Here is a 17,585-nt window from a genome sequence, read left to right as displayed (position 1 = left end):
CCTCCATGCCCTAAGCGAATTGGCTTGCAAGCACACATTACATTTTCTGAAAGCTGCCGCCAAAAGAGTTTTCTTGTCTTCATCAACATCTTCATCAACCTCCAATTTCCATTTTACGATACCCCTTGCCCTTAAATAACCTGCCTTCAGAAAAATAAGAAGATATGGGGGGCAAGTCTGAGAACAAGGCCAACTATTTCGACAAGCTCAAGGGCTTGCTCGAGGCCTACAACTCCATCTTCATCGTTGAGGTTGACAATGTCAGCTCCCAGCAGATGCACGAGATCCGACAGGCTCTCCGAAGCAAGGGTGTTGTCCTCATGGGCAAGAACACCATGGTGCGTCCCTTTCTTCGAGGAAGAAGACACCCTCCGATTGCTAACGATGTCACCAGGTTCGCCGAGCCTTGAAGACCTTCATCCCCGACTCCCCCGAGTACGAGCGTCTCCTCCCCCACGTCAAGGGCAACGTTGGTTTCGTCTTCACCAACGACGACCTTAAGGAGGTCCGTGACATCATCCTCGCCAACAAGGTCGCTGCTCCTGCTCGTGCCGGTGCTCTCGCCCCTGCCGATGTCTGGGTTCCTGCTGGAAACACTGGTATGGAGCCTGGAAAGACCTCTTTCTTCCAGGCCCTCGGTGTCCCCACCAAGATTGCCCGTGGTACCATTGAAATCACCACTGATCTCAAGCTCGTTGAGGCCGGCTCCAAGGTCGGTCCCTCCGAGGCCACCCTGCTCAACATGCTTAACATCTCTCCCTTCACCTACGGTATGGGTATCTCTCAGGTCTACGACCAGGGCCAGTCTTTCCCTCCCAGCGTTCTCGACGTCGGTGAGGAGCAGCTCCTCAAGACTCTGTCTCAGGCTATTGCCACCATTGCCACCATCTCTCTGGCTCTGAACTTCCCTACCCTGCCTTCGGTTCTCCACTCCGTTGTCAACAGCTACAAGAAGGTTCTTGCTGTTGCCATCTCCACCGAGATCACCTGGCCCGAGATTGAGGAGCTCAAGGACCGCATTGCCAACCCCGATGCTTACGCTTCCGCCGCTCCTGCCGCTGCCGCTTCTGGTGGCGCTGCCGCCCCTGCTGAGGCTGAGAAGAAGGATGAGTCCGAGGAGGAGGACGAGGACGAGGAGGGCTTCGGCGGTCTCTTGTATGTGAACCCCTTCCAATGTATTGTGAACATAGCTAACGAATTTGCAGCGACTAAATGTAGTCACATCAACAGGATGTACGACCGCCTTCCAGGACTTTGGTTGGGTTTACGACTTATGTATCTTAAAAAAGGGGCACATAGATCGTCTGCTGGACAATTGAATCTGTCGCGACGGTTACGAATCAAATTCCAGGCCTCAACATGCGAGTGAAAGCTTTTACCAAACCGACTAATGCAGCTCTGCTGATTGAGTGCGATATTCAAAAAGGTTAGTCAGACAAACACCAAACTTTCTTTTTTCCTCTTTACATTTCCGGATGATTATATAAATTGTTCAAGAGCTTTTTAACCCTGAATCTCCTGATGACACACACATCACCACCCTATGACGGACACGTATCACAATCATTTTATTTTGACAAGTTGTTTTTTGAGAGTATCAAAGCTAATGGTCAAATCATACAGGTCTCCACGCCCTCGATTGTTCTCAAGCTTCCATGGTGTGATGTCCGTGCATGTTTCTTAAATGAATCCAATAGCCTAGCTAAACTGTAGGATATGAGAAGAATGGTAATACCTAACCATGTGTACCAGGAAAAAACTTGGACTCCTAGTTAATCTTCCTATAGCCTAATATTATATTATAATTGGAAGTTTAGAACTCCTATTACATTATCCAGGCACGGATTAGAGTTTGACGATAGACCAATATCGATCAATACTATCCATTGCATTCTCACGCCTTGTAATTTGTCTTACTTTTCGTTATCTCATAAATTGATGAGCTTTGGATGCGATTGGCTTGCAAGAAGATATCATGAAGTCTTTAAATCTTTGTTATTGGCCCTGCCTGCCGCCCCTCACTGCGAGAGGCGCGACTTCACCATCAATACCTACCAAAAGTCACCTATATGAAGTTATCTTGTTTCAAGGCACGTTTCGCTACCTCAATGGCTCGATCCGGTAGCCCAGCAAGCCTTGCAACTTTCAGTGCGTGGCTTTGTCGGTTAATACCTCTCTGAAGTTTGTGATTGTAGAAGAAACCTCCCTCACCATCCTCGACTACATTGGTGCAATATGTCTGAACAACACCTGCCTCAGCTGGACACAACCCCTCTTCTTGAGCCAAGTCGGCTACAGAGTGGAAGTGTGTCGCAAAAAGGGTGCGGCATTGGTTGACGGTCGCGAGGTGATGCAGGCATGCAAAGGCGACAGCTGTACCGTCCTCTGGCGTGGTACCTCGACCGATCTCATCCATGATGACGAAAGACCGCGGTGTTGCCTGCTTGAGGATAGCTGCTGTTTCCAGCATCTCAACCATGAATGTGCTTTGATCGCGGTAGAGGTTGTCAGCTGAGCCCACTCGGCTAAAGATAGCATCCACAATCCCTAGTTCTGCGTATGATGCAGGCACGTAGCAACCGATCTGGGCCAAGATCGTGATGAGAGCATTCTGGCGTAGAAACGTACTTTTACCGGCCATGTTGGGACCTGTGATCAACCAGATCCGGCCGTCAGTTGGTGATCCAACCAGACAGTCGTTCCTCACAAAACTTCGACCCTGCTCAAATAGGCCGCCCTCAACAGTGGGATGTCTGCCGCCTATGATGGTATGACTAGTCGTATTGTTCAGCACGGGCCGGACGAGGTTCTGCTCGCGAGCCAACTTAGCGAAGGAGGTTGTGATGTCAAGTTCATCGAGGACGGCGGCATTACGGCGCAGCTTGACAAGATTTTTGACGACAAGCTCTCGAAGGGAGTAGAACACGGCTTGTTCTTCAGCACGAATCTGGGCGCGAACTTGGTCCATACGCTGCCCGAGAAGTGTCCATTCGGATATGTGAAAAGATCGCGTAGAACGGCTCGAGGACAGAGCTTGTACATCAGCGAGATTTCGAGCGTCTTTGCCCTTGATATGGGCAATGTGGCCAAGGCCAGGTGTCCACTTAAGGGATAAACTTGGAGCATTGAGGCTTTCGCGGAGGGTCTCGTTGAGTGTCGCTTTCTCTCCTGTCAAAGTCGCGAGATCAGTGTGAAGCTTTGTCAAGTTTGGGCTCGCAGCAGGTCTCATGATCCAAGCTCCATTCTCTTCGGCGTAATAATCCCGAATACTGACGGGCCGTTTTCGCTTGCCCTTAGGAAGAGATGCCGCATCGTCCTGTGAACCTTCGTTGCTAACGACATTTTCAGCAAGGGCTAACATCTGGCTGGCCTCGGAGTCTTGGACCTCATGCTGTAACTCGATACCTTCTTCATCAATTGCATCTCTGATGCGCTGGGAAAGTTTCAGGGGCTGCGTGAGACTGATTCGAGATATCAATGAAGTTAGGCAGTGGTGCTCTGACTTGCGAGATGCAGCGTTCGCCCTTTTCAAGAGATTCACGATATCCTTGGTCGCATCGATAGTACTGGCCAAATCGAGGAGGTTATCAGCATCGCCACGGCCAAGTGTGAACTTCTGAACGAGGCGCTGAGAGTCGTGACTCCTACGCAACAAGAGGATTACGGAGTCACTCAGGTTTACATCGTCGATAAAGCGGGTGACGAGATCCTGTCTACTAGTGATGAGCTCAAGAGACGTGGACGGTGCACTCAACCACTCGTTGAGAAGTCGAGCACCGCTTTTAGTAACAGTGCGACGAATGGCATGCAGCAAACTACCCCGGAACACACCATCACGAATGGTTTGCTTGATCTCAAGAGCACGCATGCTATTTTTATCGACAGCCATGACCTGCATGTCTTTGTTCCTTAGCGGAGGTTGCAACTTCATACTCATGCCTTGCAGCCGATCCTTGACATAACCAAGAAGGAAGCCGGCAGCGTGTACCTCAGCTGGCGAGAAGGCGGATGCTTCATGTTCAGCTAGGGCACACTCCAGCATGGGCGTCCAGTTTTCCGGATGAAACAGCGAAGAATCATGCGGGCGGGGTGCGTATGAGATGATGTGACGATCCTCAGCGAGGAGGTCAGATAGGCCATTGTCAGGGCAGGACTGCAGTGCCTGGTCTAGGAGAAGCTCGCGCGGGCATAGTCGGGACAAGATCGTCGGTAAGGATGCAAGATTGGCTTCTTGGGTGCAGAAGTAACCAGTTGAGAGATCAAGCCATGCCAGGCCGAGTGGCACGGCGTCTCGGAACCCCTGAGACTGTCCAGCACCTCGGCCAACGCCAACAGCTGATGGTGCTGGGTGGGCTGATTCGGGTCCTTGGCCCCCTAGTCCTCCTTCTGAACCTGCCACTCGGCCGATAACGGCCTTTACATTAGTGATGGTATTTGTGGCTTTGGTGCCTGGGTCTATATGAATCGCCATCACGTAGTTGTTGGCATATGGATCCATAAAATTCTCATCTATTAGAGTTCCGGGAGTAATGATACGAGCAACTCGACGATCATGCATCAACCCACCTGACCTGACCTTCGCTGTGGGAGAGTTTGGATACTCCTCAGCGATCGCGACATGGCGACCGAGATCTTGAACGAGAATTTTGAGGAAACGATCGAGCTGGAAGAAGGGGAAACCTGCCTATAAGACGGGTGATGATGGTGAGATATTGAACCAGAAGATGAAAAGATAGCGTCAAGGTAGAGGGTATTAATAAACATACCATGGGGACATGACCAGCATTTGTCTTTTTGTTAGCTACCTTGATGTTTAACAGGGGCCCGTACTCCTCAGCGTGCTCAAAGTAGAGCTCATAGAAACCGCCCACTCGCGTCAGCAACACACAGTTATCAAACTTGAGCATGTTCTGGCGGGCTTGAAGCAGCACGGTGGGATACGCGGGAGGATCTTGGGGTAATGGCGGCAGCGGGAGCGGCAAAGCCTCTGTCGACTCATCGTGGGGAGATGAAACTGACGATGACGTTGGTAGAGGAGATACTGGCTTCGGTTGAATAAGCCCCTGAGGCAAATCGGAGAGCTTTATGGTGGTGGTGGTCTTTTTACCCCTGGCTTGGAGAGGACGATGGGGAGATGGTGGATGTTGGAATGAGCGGATAGAGAAGCCATGGTATAGTGAGTGCTCAATATGACAGTGTCCATGAGAAATGGCAGAAGCTTTAGGTGAAGGAGCTCCTACTATTGCTGCAGCATTAGAAACAACAAATGTGGCCGCCTTGAGCACGGAGCTAGAAGCTGAAGCTGAAGAAGAGGCAGGCACAGAGATAGACCTGGAAGTTGAAGTTGAAGCTGATGGTGATGCCAAGGGCCGCAGATGGCGGATGCCGAACACTGGGGGCACCATACGGCTGGAACATGGAGACGGGATGGGCTGTTGCAGTGGCGGTGGTGTTTATGCAACGAATGGATGTTTGAAGTATCCAGCAAGCAAGGCTTCAGGCCAATTCCTGATTTGAGAACAGCTCAAGAGGGGTCGTTCATCAACCAACACTCCAGCTTTAATTAACTAATGCTTGCTGCGGGGCCCGAGGCTGTCGACAATAGAAGCAAGATCTGGCGTGCAAAATGGTGGCTCTGAACAAGGAATGGTATGGTGATTAATGGAAGGATCATGCAGAACTCATATGATGACAGGAGAAAGAGAAGAGCATTCCCATACAACCCCGCTGGTGCGAGATGCTCGAAACTAAGGTAGGTAAGGTGTAATAGCGAGGAAAACAGCAGCATGGGCCATCAAAAAGTGGCTCCGAGTATCGTAAATCAATTTATGGAACCAATGCGATTTGCTAATAGGGCACAAGAATAGAACACAATCGGTGAGTTACAGCTTGCGCTGGGTAGACAGCAGCTTCAAATTCTCTGTAGTTTCTGGTTGTTCCATGTGGGGAACAGCGGATATGAGCGTTATGGGATATATCGGTGAAGAAGAAAAAGGAAAAGAAGATCCCTACCTAGGTAGGTAAATCAAAATCGATCGCACCGAGCCCAGGAGTGGGAGTCAGTGTAACAGCTTCATCTGAGAGACCAAATCTGCATCGACGAGCATAGAAACACCACTGCGGACTGTCATAACTATCACCTTGTTTAATGGGACACAATTGTCAACAATTTTTATTACTAGGGTCGGCAACCACAAAATCTCCTCATCTTCAGGTAACGAATGAGGAAAAGAACGTTCGGTAATAGTAGAACCCCCCCGACTTATAATTCCGATCCTGATGGATGATCCAGGGACTTTATGACAAGGTACTCCAGAGATTTTACGGAGATGGACAGCGCCAGAGCCCACAAGCGAACAGCACATGTAGCCATGAAACGGAAGGAATCTGACCATGGAGGCGTTGACCAACGAGAGGGACCCGGGTCTTCGCGAACAACGTGTGAGTAAACAGTCGAGAGTCATCGCCCTCGAACGACGGTAGCTAATGCATGGCGATTCGCGGCTTTTCCGAGATCTACAGGGTCTGGTTCCCTCTAAAGCAATCGATCATGCCTGGAGACAGACCTGCCGGTATGCAGGAAATAGAGTTCCCGTCTGGAGTTTGATGTGGGAAGTGGAAGGACATGTGGTGCCATAAATCAATGCAACATCAAGAGATTTCGTTACCCCATTCCTGGGTGATATCTCGAGATTAATTACCTAGAACTTCCATCGAAAGAGCGAAATCCTCGGCAGGCAGAAATTATACAGTGCGGAATGGTTTCGGGCACGAGGTAGGTATGTGACAGACCGGTGGGACTTGGACTTATCAACTACTCCATGGGTCGTAAAATCGTGGTCCCATGTTAGCGTCATCATCATCCCTCAACACCAGATGGCCCTGCAAATCTGCCCAAGCTGCTGGAGCTGGAGCTCAACCCCTCCAACCCAAGCCCCAACTCACGATATATGTGTCTCAATCTAACCAATGCGCACACGGCATGCTGCTGGGCGGTAAAGCGACTCTCCTCCTCTTTTGGACAAGGGAAGGGGGAAAGTAGATGACGGAATCTCTCCAACGTAGCAGTCGGCAAGCTCGCATGCCATGGGGATCCATCCATCTCCGAATGAATTGCTGTACTGAACAGGTAAGGCAAGCATCTCAGCGAACCAAGAAAAGAGGTCCGAAAACCAGCTTTGTCACAACAGGACAGCACCACTTCCGGTTTAAGCAATCATATCAGATGGGGTCTATGAAATATGGCATGGGGTTGAGCAGGAAAGAAACGACGGGAGATGAAAACAACACCATCGCTGCGAGAAGCATCACAGCATAGCTCTGAACAGCACATAGTAACAACATGCTATATCTCCAAGACAACACATGAGAGGCTCAGAGTCAGCATCAGATTGAGCGGCCGTCTCCATGAGAGCCAGGGAACCCCCTTGATAGCCTCCAAGCGGTCATCTGGGTCGTGGCATTGAACTGTGCCGTGCAAGGCTCAACTGTGAGCCATGCAGAAGAGACAGACACTGGAATTCAGACACAGCTCGCTGGATGGATGCACTGTATTTCTCATGCCATCCATAGAAAGACAGCTCCAGGTTTGACATGACCAGAATCAACACAGACGGAGCTGTCACCCAACCATTCAAAGCGACAGCTTCGACTTTTGGGGCGATAGATGTGCTGCTAGAAATTCAATGGCATAAGCATATCTTCCCGCGGGGTCGGCGTGGGCCGATTCTCGAGAGAGCCTCAGCCCATTTTGGGTCCGCTGCCACACGACGTCGCCGCACCCCCCTGCCCGAAAGCGCCAAACCCTCGACCACATCTGTCGATTGTGACCTAGCTATATATCCCCTTTGTGCGCGTTCGCTGGCCAAACACAACGCCCTACGTTTACGCATCGTTATTGTGCTCATTCACTTATATACAGAGATAGAACTCAGCTATCGACTCTGTGTCTTGCTCAACTGATCTGATACAATTCCCCACATTGCCACTTACACGCCCTTGATCCTCAACATCAACGGCCACCCTGACAGCAACCGCACGATAAAACTCTTCAAATAACGCGATATAAACATTCAAATCAGCTCGAAAGATAAAAGAGGAACACAACCCCTGTATAATCGAATATCCCACTCCCCAGCGCCATTTAATCCCGGCACACAGTCCCTTACCTGGAACAGTGCGCCTGGACAACCCGGATCACCATTCAGCATATATATATACTCCAAACCTCACTCAGAGAAGAACGCCTTATGGCGGCTATGATGTCGTCTGTCAACCCCTTTACACCGGTGACCCCCCCACCGGAGAGCCACTCCTTTCCTAAACTTCCTGCCCAAAGGCCTTTACAGAACAACCTAAAACGAAAGGCCTCGATGCAAGAACCCTTCAGCGGCCTGGCAGGCCTCAACACTCCCACGATGATGGCTCCTCCTCCTCCTCCGACTTCACAACCTAGGATGTCCTCGTCGCCAAACCGCAGTTCTGGGCCTAGCTCCAGCAACACTCCTCAGCCCAGCGAGTCAACAACCCCCGAACTTCCCAGTATCGCCGGTGCCAATCTCGACCCAAAGTACCTCGCCATGGTTTCTCGTATCGCTGCTTATTATCAGCAGAGGTGCCAGGCTGTTGCCAACTACCAACAGCAACGATGCCAGGCTTGGGCCAACATGCACAGACAAAAGTGTCAAGATATGATGCAGGCGTCTATGTTGGTTGTGGCTTGGTACGTGAGAGATCGAATCCAGCGCAGGCGAAGAAGGGAGAAGCGCCATTTCAGATCCGGCTTGAGACGCAGGACAGACCAGAATAAAATCGCACGGACTGAGGTCGTTCGTCGCTGGGTCAAGCAGATCCCCGAGGGACCCGAGTCACCCAACGAGCCCATCAACGTTCAGCTTGCCGACCGTGAAGAGGCCGAGTTCTCCATGGATCGTGAGACACAGCCGGACAAGGACACCAAGCTATTCGAGATGGCCGACAATCTTATCAAGAGCCAGTACAAGAAGATTGAAGTTCCTATAATGGGTGTACTCAACTTTGACGAAAGCGACAACGACAGCGAGAGTGATCTGGATGAGCCAGAGCCAGAGCAGTACGACGAGATGGACGAAGCCGAAGACTTGGCTGAAGACGACGAATACTACGAAGTGGAAGATGATGAGCTGTACGACGATGAGGACGAAATCGAATACACAGGAGACGGTGCTTCAGAGGTTGTTCACCATGGCACAGGTACTGGCTCAGGCAGCCGGAACAATAACTTGAGTGAAACCTCATAAGAATTATTTCCCCACCCTCGACATCTCAACAATCAACCCTCTTCCGAGGGGCGGGGCGAGGAACCTCTCTAATGACGACAAGGAAGCATCTACATCCCGGCGACATAACACAACTCCAACAATTATGGGCACATTTGTACATTGGTTTCTTTTTCAGGGAACGGCGCAATAACACGGCGGGTGATGGTCCACAACGAACTTACACACTGGAGTCAAGAGCATCTCCATTTTTATATCTGTTTCTCATGGCATACATACATCGATGATACCTTTTTCTAGCATGGCATATTTGGGTTTATTGTTGGTTTTTACTAGGACATCAATGTAGGTCTACCTGGTAGTGGATCTGGTAGGCAGTCGTACGCGATTTGAGCGTATATATACAATCGACATAAATGAAGATATTTCCATCTGGACATCCGTTTCCCAATTCTGTGGCTGCGGAGACAAAACACAGTTCAGGAATGCTACTAATTTGGAAAGAAACCGAGCACTGACACCTCGTAATACCGTGGGAGTGGTCGAACTGCCGCATTCTACTACGCAGTACTGCACTTCATTGATCAGCGATGAGACAAGAGGGGAAACGCCAAAAAGAGCGGGAAATGGCATGGTAAAAATCGATTATCGTAGCATTAAATCGCTTGGGCTGGGTCGGGCAGTGCGTACTGTACGGAGCACTCGGCAGTAAAACAGCTCATGAAGGGTGAGGAATCGTTCGATATTTCCTCGTTTTAGGGCAACCTATTCTGCAGGCTGGTCTGGGCTTCAAGGTGCTGAGTAAACCGGTGAGGGAGGAGGTGACAATGTCAGATAAGCCAACTACTTAGTTAGGCACCTTACCGAGCACCTCGTGAATTGATGATGTTTGGTCTTCTTTTCCGAGATTGAGTGAATGAGTGAATGAGTGAGTGAGTGAGTGAGGAGTGAGAGACTCCCAGATTCGTTTATATGCAGTCCAAGGTATGATCTCCAGCCTTAGTAAGCTTAGGTAGAGTCTTAAATCCTCGCAATATTCATCACGGCTACCTAGCTTCGCTCTACTATAAGCCTTATACCATCATATAGAAAAGTCATACTATATCAAGCCTTGATCTTTATAGAGGCATAAAAAGGCATTGCGGAGTTTCTTTCATCTAGTACAGGTCATTTGCTAGATCCGAATCAGTCAGCTAAGTCACCTAGCCCACGACAGCTGGCTTATGTGCTGGCTGTGATGAATATTGCAATAGATTATGGTAACTTTGTAATGACACTTTTATAAACCACCATTATAAAATCTCACTTTTTTCCACGTATTCAACGAACAGCCTTAGCACTACCTACCGAAGCTACTAAAGCATTTCCGGTTTACTGCTCTCACTTTTTTGCCTCGATATGAGTGAGATTTGCTGCGCCTTGGTGACTTGATGCGTCCATTTACAATGCTCGGAAGATCTGACTGAAAGAGAAGGTCGCTTCATGCTTGTGAAAGCGACTTGCCATGATACTGTGTAGGTAGCTGTTGTACGGATACTTCAATTTCCAATCAAGATCGTGGCTGCCGAAAGGTCGAATTACAGATTAAATAAGGTAAGGTACCCACTAGAAAGTGCAAATACATATTGTGCTTCGTCACCCAAGACTTATTGCAACTCTGATCTATCAACCCGTGACGCTTTTCGCATTCTACCTAGTACTTATCCTCATCACTAAATCTTTCTCCTATCATTACTCTTCGCCAAGGCACGGCAACTGTCCAGTCGGAAATTCCTTGAATGTGCCGACTTCTACAATATTGCGACTGGTTCCTAATCGAGTATCATTCATTGATCAAGAATCTTATATCAACGCGATGAGGTACGTGCTTTATGCTGCATCAAATTGAAGCATCGGATCCATCTCCCCGCACCACCAGTTCCCCAAATTCCGATCAGTGAATCACCTGGACCCATTCCCAAACTCTGCTTGGCTTAGAGTGTTGTTCGTTCCGAGTCTAGTGTGTCCTCTCCCCCGGTTGCTGTGCCGCAAGCGCTTCAACCCCTGTCAAGGTACTCGACGGGAATGGATGGGCACCTTGTAGTGGGCATCCCCCGCTTCCATTTCTGCTTGGCGTTCGTGCATATCGAAAAAATACATCAACATTATTCTGCGGATCGATAGGCGGCGGTATGCAGAGACCTTTTTGTCAATACATCGCTCGGCAGCTGTGTTCGCCTCCGTGAAGCTCAATGGAGCTCACTTGACCTAACACAGAGCTTAACATAAAGCTTCCCACGTTTCACTGACATACGTACAACACTTCTCTCTGAACATACGCGGATTAGTTATCTTACTTTATACAATACCAATTTAACTCTCCTCCCTCCCTTCGTGCTGTGCCCCATCTCGAGATTCTGCTCCTCCTTCCATTCTTCATTCTTCATCCTTCTTTGTTTGACGATACCACCGAAGTGTCAAACACCCGCTCACGATTACTTTATAGTATCAACAACACATTCGACCGCCTTCTCTCAGCCTCGGCAGCCTGTCGTCGTCATTCGCCTTCACCGGAAGATCAACCGCTACACTCATCTTCCGGAAAGCTTCGGCGCCTTTCAAATCGATCTGCTCCTCCTGCTCCTGGGCATCCCGACATTTACACTATGGGTGGTGGCAGCGAAAACAAGGGAGATGACTCCTCGTACCCTCTCTTCGCCGAACGGCCTGTCGGCGTTCCAAAAACAAGCATTCTGAAAGGCCGCATTGAACCGTTCTACAAGTCAGGACAGTACTATAAGGTGAACCTGCAAGCGTATGGCATTTCAACTCACTCACGAGGAATTTTCAAGAACTAACATGCCTCATAGGAACATGTACAACGGCAGGTACTCGGGCAAACCTCATGTTCAACTGTCAGTGTGGGATGCACCAGATCTCTCCAGGCCAACTTTTGAAGAGGCTACAAGCCACGAGTTCAAGGAGACCCATACCGGTACCTCTTTTGGGCCCTCTTGGTCCACTCATTGGTTCAAGGTCGTCCTGCGTATACCGGATGAAACAAAGGACGAAGAGCTCATTGAGCTTCACTGGGATGCCAACAACGAGGGCACCATTTGGACCGAAGATGGTGTTCCCATCCAAGGCCTCACTGGCAGCGGAGAGCGCATCGAGTGGATCATTCCCGACTCATTCCGTGACGGAGAGGAGCACACTATTTATATCGAAATGGCCTGCAACGGCATGTTTGGAAACGCTCCTAACGGCACGACAACTATTGCACCGCCGGATCCCAACAGGCGTTTCAACCTCAGCAAGGCCGACATAGTCGCCATCAATGTGCCAGCTCGCAAACTCCACTTAGATATGTGGGAGATTGGCGATGCTGCTCGAGAACTGCCCGAGAACTCGGCTGAACAGAATCATGCTTTATCTGTTGCCATGAAGATCATCAACACTTTTGAGGTCAACAATCAGGAATCGATCCTTAAATGCCGAGAGATTGCTCGTGAAATTCTTGGCCCTGATGTAGACTCTCACAAGGTGTACGAAGGAGGAAAGGAACCTGTTGTCTTCGGAATCGGTCATTGTCACATCGACAGCTGTTGGTTATGGCCTTGGGCTGAAACAAAGCGCAAGGTTGTTCGATCTTGGATGAACCAATGCGACCTCATGGATCGCTACCCAGAATCCAACTTTGCCTGCTCCCAAGCCCAGCAATACAAATGGCTGAAGACGTACTACCCTGCTGCGTACAAACGTGTCAAGCAGAAGGTAAAGGAGGGTCAATTCCATCCTATTGGTGGCAGCTGGGTCGAGCACGACACGAACTTGCCCAGCGGCGAATCGCTTGTCCGGCAGTTCTTTTACGGCCAGAGGTTCTTCGAGGCTGAGTTTGGTTCTCGATGCCGAACTTTTTGGCTGCCAGACACATTCGGATACTCAAGCCAGCTTCCACAGCTTTGCCGATTAGCTGGTATGGATCGTTTTCTGACCCAGAAACTGAGCTGGAATAACATCAACAACTTCCCTCACACTACCTTCATGTGGGTAAGCCCTGATGGAAGTCAGGTCATCTGCCACATGCCTCCCTCCGAGACATATACAGCAAACGCTGATTTCGGTGATCTCAAGAGGAGCATTGCAAACCACAAAACAATGCGTGTTGACAGTTCGTCTCTACTTGTCTTTGGAAAGGGTGATGGTGGCGGTGGCCCAACTTGGCAACACTTCGAAAAGCTCCGACGATGTGCCGGAATCAGCAACACTATCGGCGGTATCCCAAAGATCAAGATGGGGCTGACAGTTGATGGCTACTTCGACCGTCTCAACCGCAAGGCCAGCGAATTCCCTACATGGTATGGGGAACTGTATTTTGAACTACACAGAGGAACGTATACCACACAAGCCAACAACAAGTATTACAATCGAAAAGCTGAGGTGATGCTGCGAGATATTGAACAATTGGCAACGTTCGCATCAATCAAGAATAAGTCGTACAAGTACCCGACCAAGGATTTGGACGACATGTGGGAGGCTGTTCTCCTGTGCCAGTTCCACGACTGTTTGCCAGGAAGTAGCATTGAAATGTGCTACGATGACTCGGATAAGGTATTTCGTCCCATAGCTGTGGGAGCTTCGCTAACATGACACAGGTCTATGCTGAAGTTTTTGAAACTGGTAAACGTCTCCTGAAGGATTTGTATGAATCGCTCAACGTCTCTAGCGAATTTTCAACCTGCCTCAACGAGTCTGTTGCCATCAACACTCTGCCATGGCATCGTAAGGAGCTTGTTGAACTTTCTGAGACTGAAGTTGGTGTTGCTTGTGGCGATGGCCAGCTGCTCAATCTCCGCACGTTTAAAACACAAGAAGAAAAGCCTGCGGTTACCGTCATGGAGCAGTCTACTGATGTTTATGTCCTGCAGAACGAGCAACTCCGCGTTGTCGTCGAAAGCGGTGTCATTACATCCCTGTACGATGTGGTCAACGATCGCGAGGTTATTGAAAAGGGTGGAGAGGCCAACAAATTTGTCATCTTCGATGACATTCCTCTTTACTGGCAAGCATGGGATGTAGAGGTTTACCATCTCGACGCACGCAGAAAGGTCGAATATGGAAAGACAAAGATTTTCGAACAAAAGCCTCATCGAGTTACCCTGGTCACTGATGTCAAGATCAGCGAGAACAGTTACATCAAGTCATACACCACCCTCTCTGCAGCACTCAAAGGGCAACCTTCTCGGGTTGATGTCAGAGCAGACGTCAACTGGCACGAGGACTCCAAGTTCCTCAAGGTCGAGTTCCCCGTCAACGTAGTCAACACCGAGGCCTCCTACGAGACCGCTTTCAGCATCACCAAGCGACCAACTCATTACAACACAAGTTGGGACATGGCCAAGTTTGAGGTGTGCTGCCACAAGTTTGCCGACCTCTCAGAGAACAACTATGGCGTTTCTATTCTCAACGACAGCAAGTATGGTTTTGCGACTGCAGGCAAGACGATGCGACTGTCACTCCTACGGGCACCCAAGGCGCCTGATGCCAACGCCGATATGGGACGCCATTCCATCCGATGGGCCATTCTACCTCACAAGGGCAGTCTATCGTCTACCACTGTTAAGGCTGCTTATGCTTTCAACAATCCCCTGAAGCCCGTTACTGCTTCAAAGGCCGTCCTAGAAAGTGTGTCCGGTGCGCCAATCAAGCTTGTTAATATTGATGAGTCTGACTCTCTTGTACTGGACACGATCAAGCGAGGCCAGGATGATGAAGATGTCAGCCGAGATGATGGCCTGCGCATCAACAAGGGCCAGAGCATTATTCTTCGTGTGTATGAGTCCTTGGGAGGCCGCAGTCGTGGAGTTATTGAAACTAGTTTCGATGTCAAGCGTGTGACCAAAACGAACATCCTAGAGGATGAACTGGAGGAGATCCAGAAGGAAGACGGAAAGATCCCGATCACACTGCGACCGTTTGAGGTAGCAACTTTCAAGCTCGAGCTGTAGGACGATTCGGAGTGGGAAGATTGTGTCTGCTCAGGCTCAGAGGTGCGCGTGTATGTGATTTGACGTAAAGGTCTGACCCATCGGCTCTTCCCCGCATACGTGGGCTACTACTAAGGTTACTACTACTAAGATTGCAACGCTTGATTTTGTTAGCAGGACATGCAGATAAGCAGCAGCTCTCAAGACGGCACGTAAATAGGGAGTGGCCGGTAGGGACGGCTAGCAGACAAGAACTTAGTTAATTACCAGCAAATGGCTCTATCATTCCAAACCCTAAACGCCGTCTCCTTCAAGTGACAAAAAAGAAATGTAACAAAATCAACCGTCGGACCCAGGAGGTCACCCAACCAGCTATATGAGGGCAACAAAGGAGGTAGGTATCTTCATTGGTGTTCAAATTTAATTCGTCGCTCTGCTGCACATTTCAAAAGACGCATCGTGCCGGCATCTAATGGGAGTCATCAGGAAGCTCCTCGATGACTTCCTCAACCATTTCGATTAACTCGTGAATATCCGGTCGCTCAGCGGCTTCAACACGCAGACACTTCCTGACGACTTCGCGAATCGGCTCGCTGATCTCAACCGCAGGTGCTTGTTGTTGCTGTTGTCCTTGCTGCGGGCGCATGCTATTAGAACGCTTGACGCCAGCAGGTCCTTCGTCAGGGAAGCGCCAATCGCCACCGAGAACACACAGGGACAGAGTACCACCGGTCTCGTCTGAGCGCATCTCAAAGGGAGACTTGCCGACAAGGCAGGCGTAGAGAGTGCAGCCCATGGACCAAATATCAACTTTTGTATCAATCACCATGCCAGTCTGAACATCAAAAAGCTCGGGGGCACGATAGGGCATGGTTGAATGTTCAGCGGCCGTGTCTTGAATCTGGAGGGCCAGAGATTGTGACGTAACAGGAATTGGCGAGGGAGCGACAGATCCTAAATCCATGAGGATCGGGGTTGAGCCGGAGTCGTCGATCATTATGTTGCCTGGAAATAGAGATGAGCATGTGATATGAATGAGAATAATACCCTGATGGGCGGCCTTACCTGGTTTGATATCTCTATGGGCGTAGTGCTGAATTGACCTGCCTCCACTGACTTGATTCTCCTCCTCCAGCAGACCCCTTTCTTGCTCGCCCTCCTCTTCTTCCTCCGTTCGCTTTCCTCGTGTGTTGTTTCTCTCACCATGGTTCAGCTCATCCTCTTCCCGACCCATGTGCATGCGCTCCACAGCAGGCTTATAGTCGTGCATGGCACGCAGAGCCTTGCACACTCCGAGGAAGAGCAACATGAGACGACGCTCAGGGAACCGATCATGGTTGACCAAGTTTGCGTTGATCATGTCCTGCAAATTACCGCGCTTATAGTATGGCAGAAGGACATAAACGGTTTTTGTCGCCTCGTCGGCGCCGCGCTCGGTTGCGACGGAATGGTCGACAGCGGATATGATGGTTGGAACGTGAGAAAAGAGGCGATAGGCATCAACCTCACGCATGGCCTGCTGTACCGATTCGGCGCCAAAGGGACATCGGATCTTTTTGAGTGCGAAAAGTTCGTGGGTTGAGGTGTCTTCGACGAGGTATACGTAAGAGAAGCCGCCCTGGCAAATGTCAGCAACATGGAGTGCGAGAGAGCGGTGTTTGGTAGTCTACCTCTCCAAGTAGTCTTAAGATCTTGAAGCTCCGGTTGTTGATCTTGAGGTTGGGGTTTCCGGGAAAGCAGTTGAGACAGTTCCCGAACGAGTAGAAGAGGTCCAGAAGTACTTGCGCCATGATCTATCGTGGGTATGGTAATATACTGACTTAGAACCCTCCTCGATGTGTAATCAATCGCCTCTCAGCTTCGTCGCAGCAGTATGCCAGCAATTAGAGATTCGCTATACAGTCCGAAGGATGAGGAGTTGTGAGCTGTTCAGCAAGATGCTGATCGTCAGGGACAGGTGCTGTTGTGGTTGTTGGCGATGTGTCGTAATTGAACAAAAGGAAGAATTGTTAATCACAGTTTGGTTCGTCTGTCCTCTTGTTTCCATAAAATTACAGCGAGGTTTGATGCCAAGTAGAGAGAACGGCACAGTGCCGAAAAGGGGAGAGGGAAAGTTGAATGTCAAGATGTTGTCTTTGACTGATGTTGGAAGCTGAGCCACATCAGCCATCAATCAGCCTTGAGCACAAGGCAGGTTCCTCTAGCTGGCTACGTACAGAGTACCTAAATTGGAACGTTGTGAGAAGAGGCTAACCCGATCTAGATAAGCTCCAGGCTCATCCGTGGGCCAAGGTGGGCTCGCTTGAGTCCCCGGATACCTTACGTAAGCTCCATACTGGAAGTTCTCAAAGGTGGGTTCTTT

The 17,585-nt window shown here is 49.8% G+C and overlaps 5 protein-coding genes across 6 annotated transcripts; 3 read left to right on the top strand and 2 right to left on the bottom strand.

The window, feature by feature from the left end:
- The first annotated feature begins 48 nt into the window (after positions 1–48).
- On the top strand, positions 49–6,342 carry FOIG_12257 (60S acidic ribosomal protein P0). 2 transcript variants are annotated; one of them, XM_031213132.1, is made up of 4 exons: positions 49–338; positions 395–1,155; positions 1,206–1,426; positions 1,624–6,342. In XM_031213132.1, exons 1-3 carry the CDS (start codon positions 165–167, stop codon positions 1,210–1,212), a joined length of 942 nt encoding a protein of 313 aa, XP_031057428.1. In that variant the 5' UTR covers positions 49–164; the 3' UTR covers positions 1,213–1,426; positions 1,624–6,342. The 2 variants fall into 2 exon arrangements, with proteins under 2 accessions (XP_031057428.1, XP_031057427.1); XM_031213131.1 differs by having other exon boundaries at positions 1,206–6,342.
- Positions 1,557–6,547, bottom strand: FOIG_12256 (uncharacterized protein). The gene is made up of 2 exons (XM_031213130.1): positions 4,767–6,547; positions 1,557–4,684 (listed from the first exon to the last, which is right to left on the bottom strand). The coding sequence occupies exons 1-2, from the start codon at positions 5,403–5,405 to the stop codon at positions 2,066–2,068; spliced, it is 3,258 nt and encodes a 1,085-aa protein (XP_031057426.1). The 5' UTR covers positions 5,406–6,547; the 3' UTR covers positions 1,557–2,065.
- Positions 6,548–6,722: 175 nt separating this feature from the next.
- Positions 6,723–10,999, top strand: FOIG_12255 (uncharacterized protein). Its single transcript, XM_031213129.1, has one exon. It carries the CDS (start codon positions 8,250–8,252, stop codon positions 9,276–9,278), a length of 1,029 nt encoding a protein of 342 aa, XP_031057425.1. The 5' UTR covers positions 6,723–8,249; the 3' UTR covers positions 9,279–10,999.
- A 452-nt stretch (positions 11,000–11,451) lies between these two features.
- On the top strand, positions 11,452–15,658 carry FOIG_12254 (alpha-mannosidase). The gene is made up of 3 exons (XM_031213128.1): positions 11,452–12,051; positions 12,107–13,847; positions 13,892–15,658. Exons 1-3 carry the CDS (start codon positions 11,903–11,905, stop codon positions 15,242–15,244), a joined length of 3,243 nt encoding a protein of 1,080 aa, XP_031057424.1. The 5' UTR covers positions 11,452–11,902; the 3' UTR covers positions 15,245–15,658.
- Positions 14,159–17,416, bottom strand: FOIG_12253 (NAK protein kinase). Its single transcript, XM_031213127.1, has 3 exons — positions 16,894–17,416; positions 16,289–16,841; positions 14,159–16,228 (listed from the first exon to the last, which is right to left on the bottom strand). Exons 1-3 carry the CDS (start codon positions 17,011–17,013, stop codon positions 15,693–15,695), a joined length of 1,209 nt encoding a protein of 402 aa, XP_031057423.1. The 5' UTR covers positions 17,014–17,416; the 3' UTR covers positions 14,159–15,692.
- Between the last annotated feature and the right edge of the window lie 169 nt (positions 17,417–17,585).

Source organism: Fusarium odoratissimum (assembly GCF_000260195.1).
Source record: "Fusarium odoratissimum NRRL 54006 unplaced genomic scaffold supercont1.25, whole genome shotgun sequence".
Lineage (NCBI taxonomy): Eukaryota > Fungi > Ascomycota > Sordariomycetes > Hypocreales > Nectriaceae > Fusarium > Fusarium odoratissimum.
The sequence above is the reverse complement of the archived record's forward strand: the minus strand, read 5'-3'. Positions and strand labels throughout refer to the sequence as shown.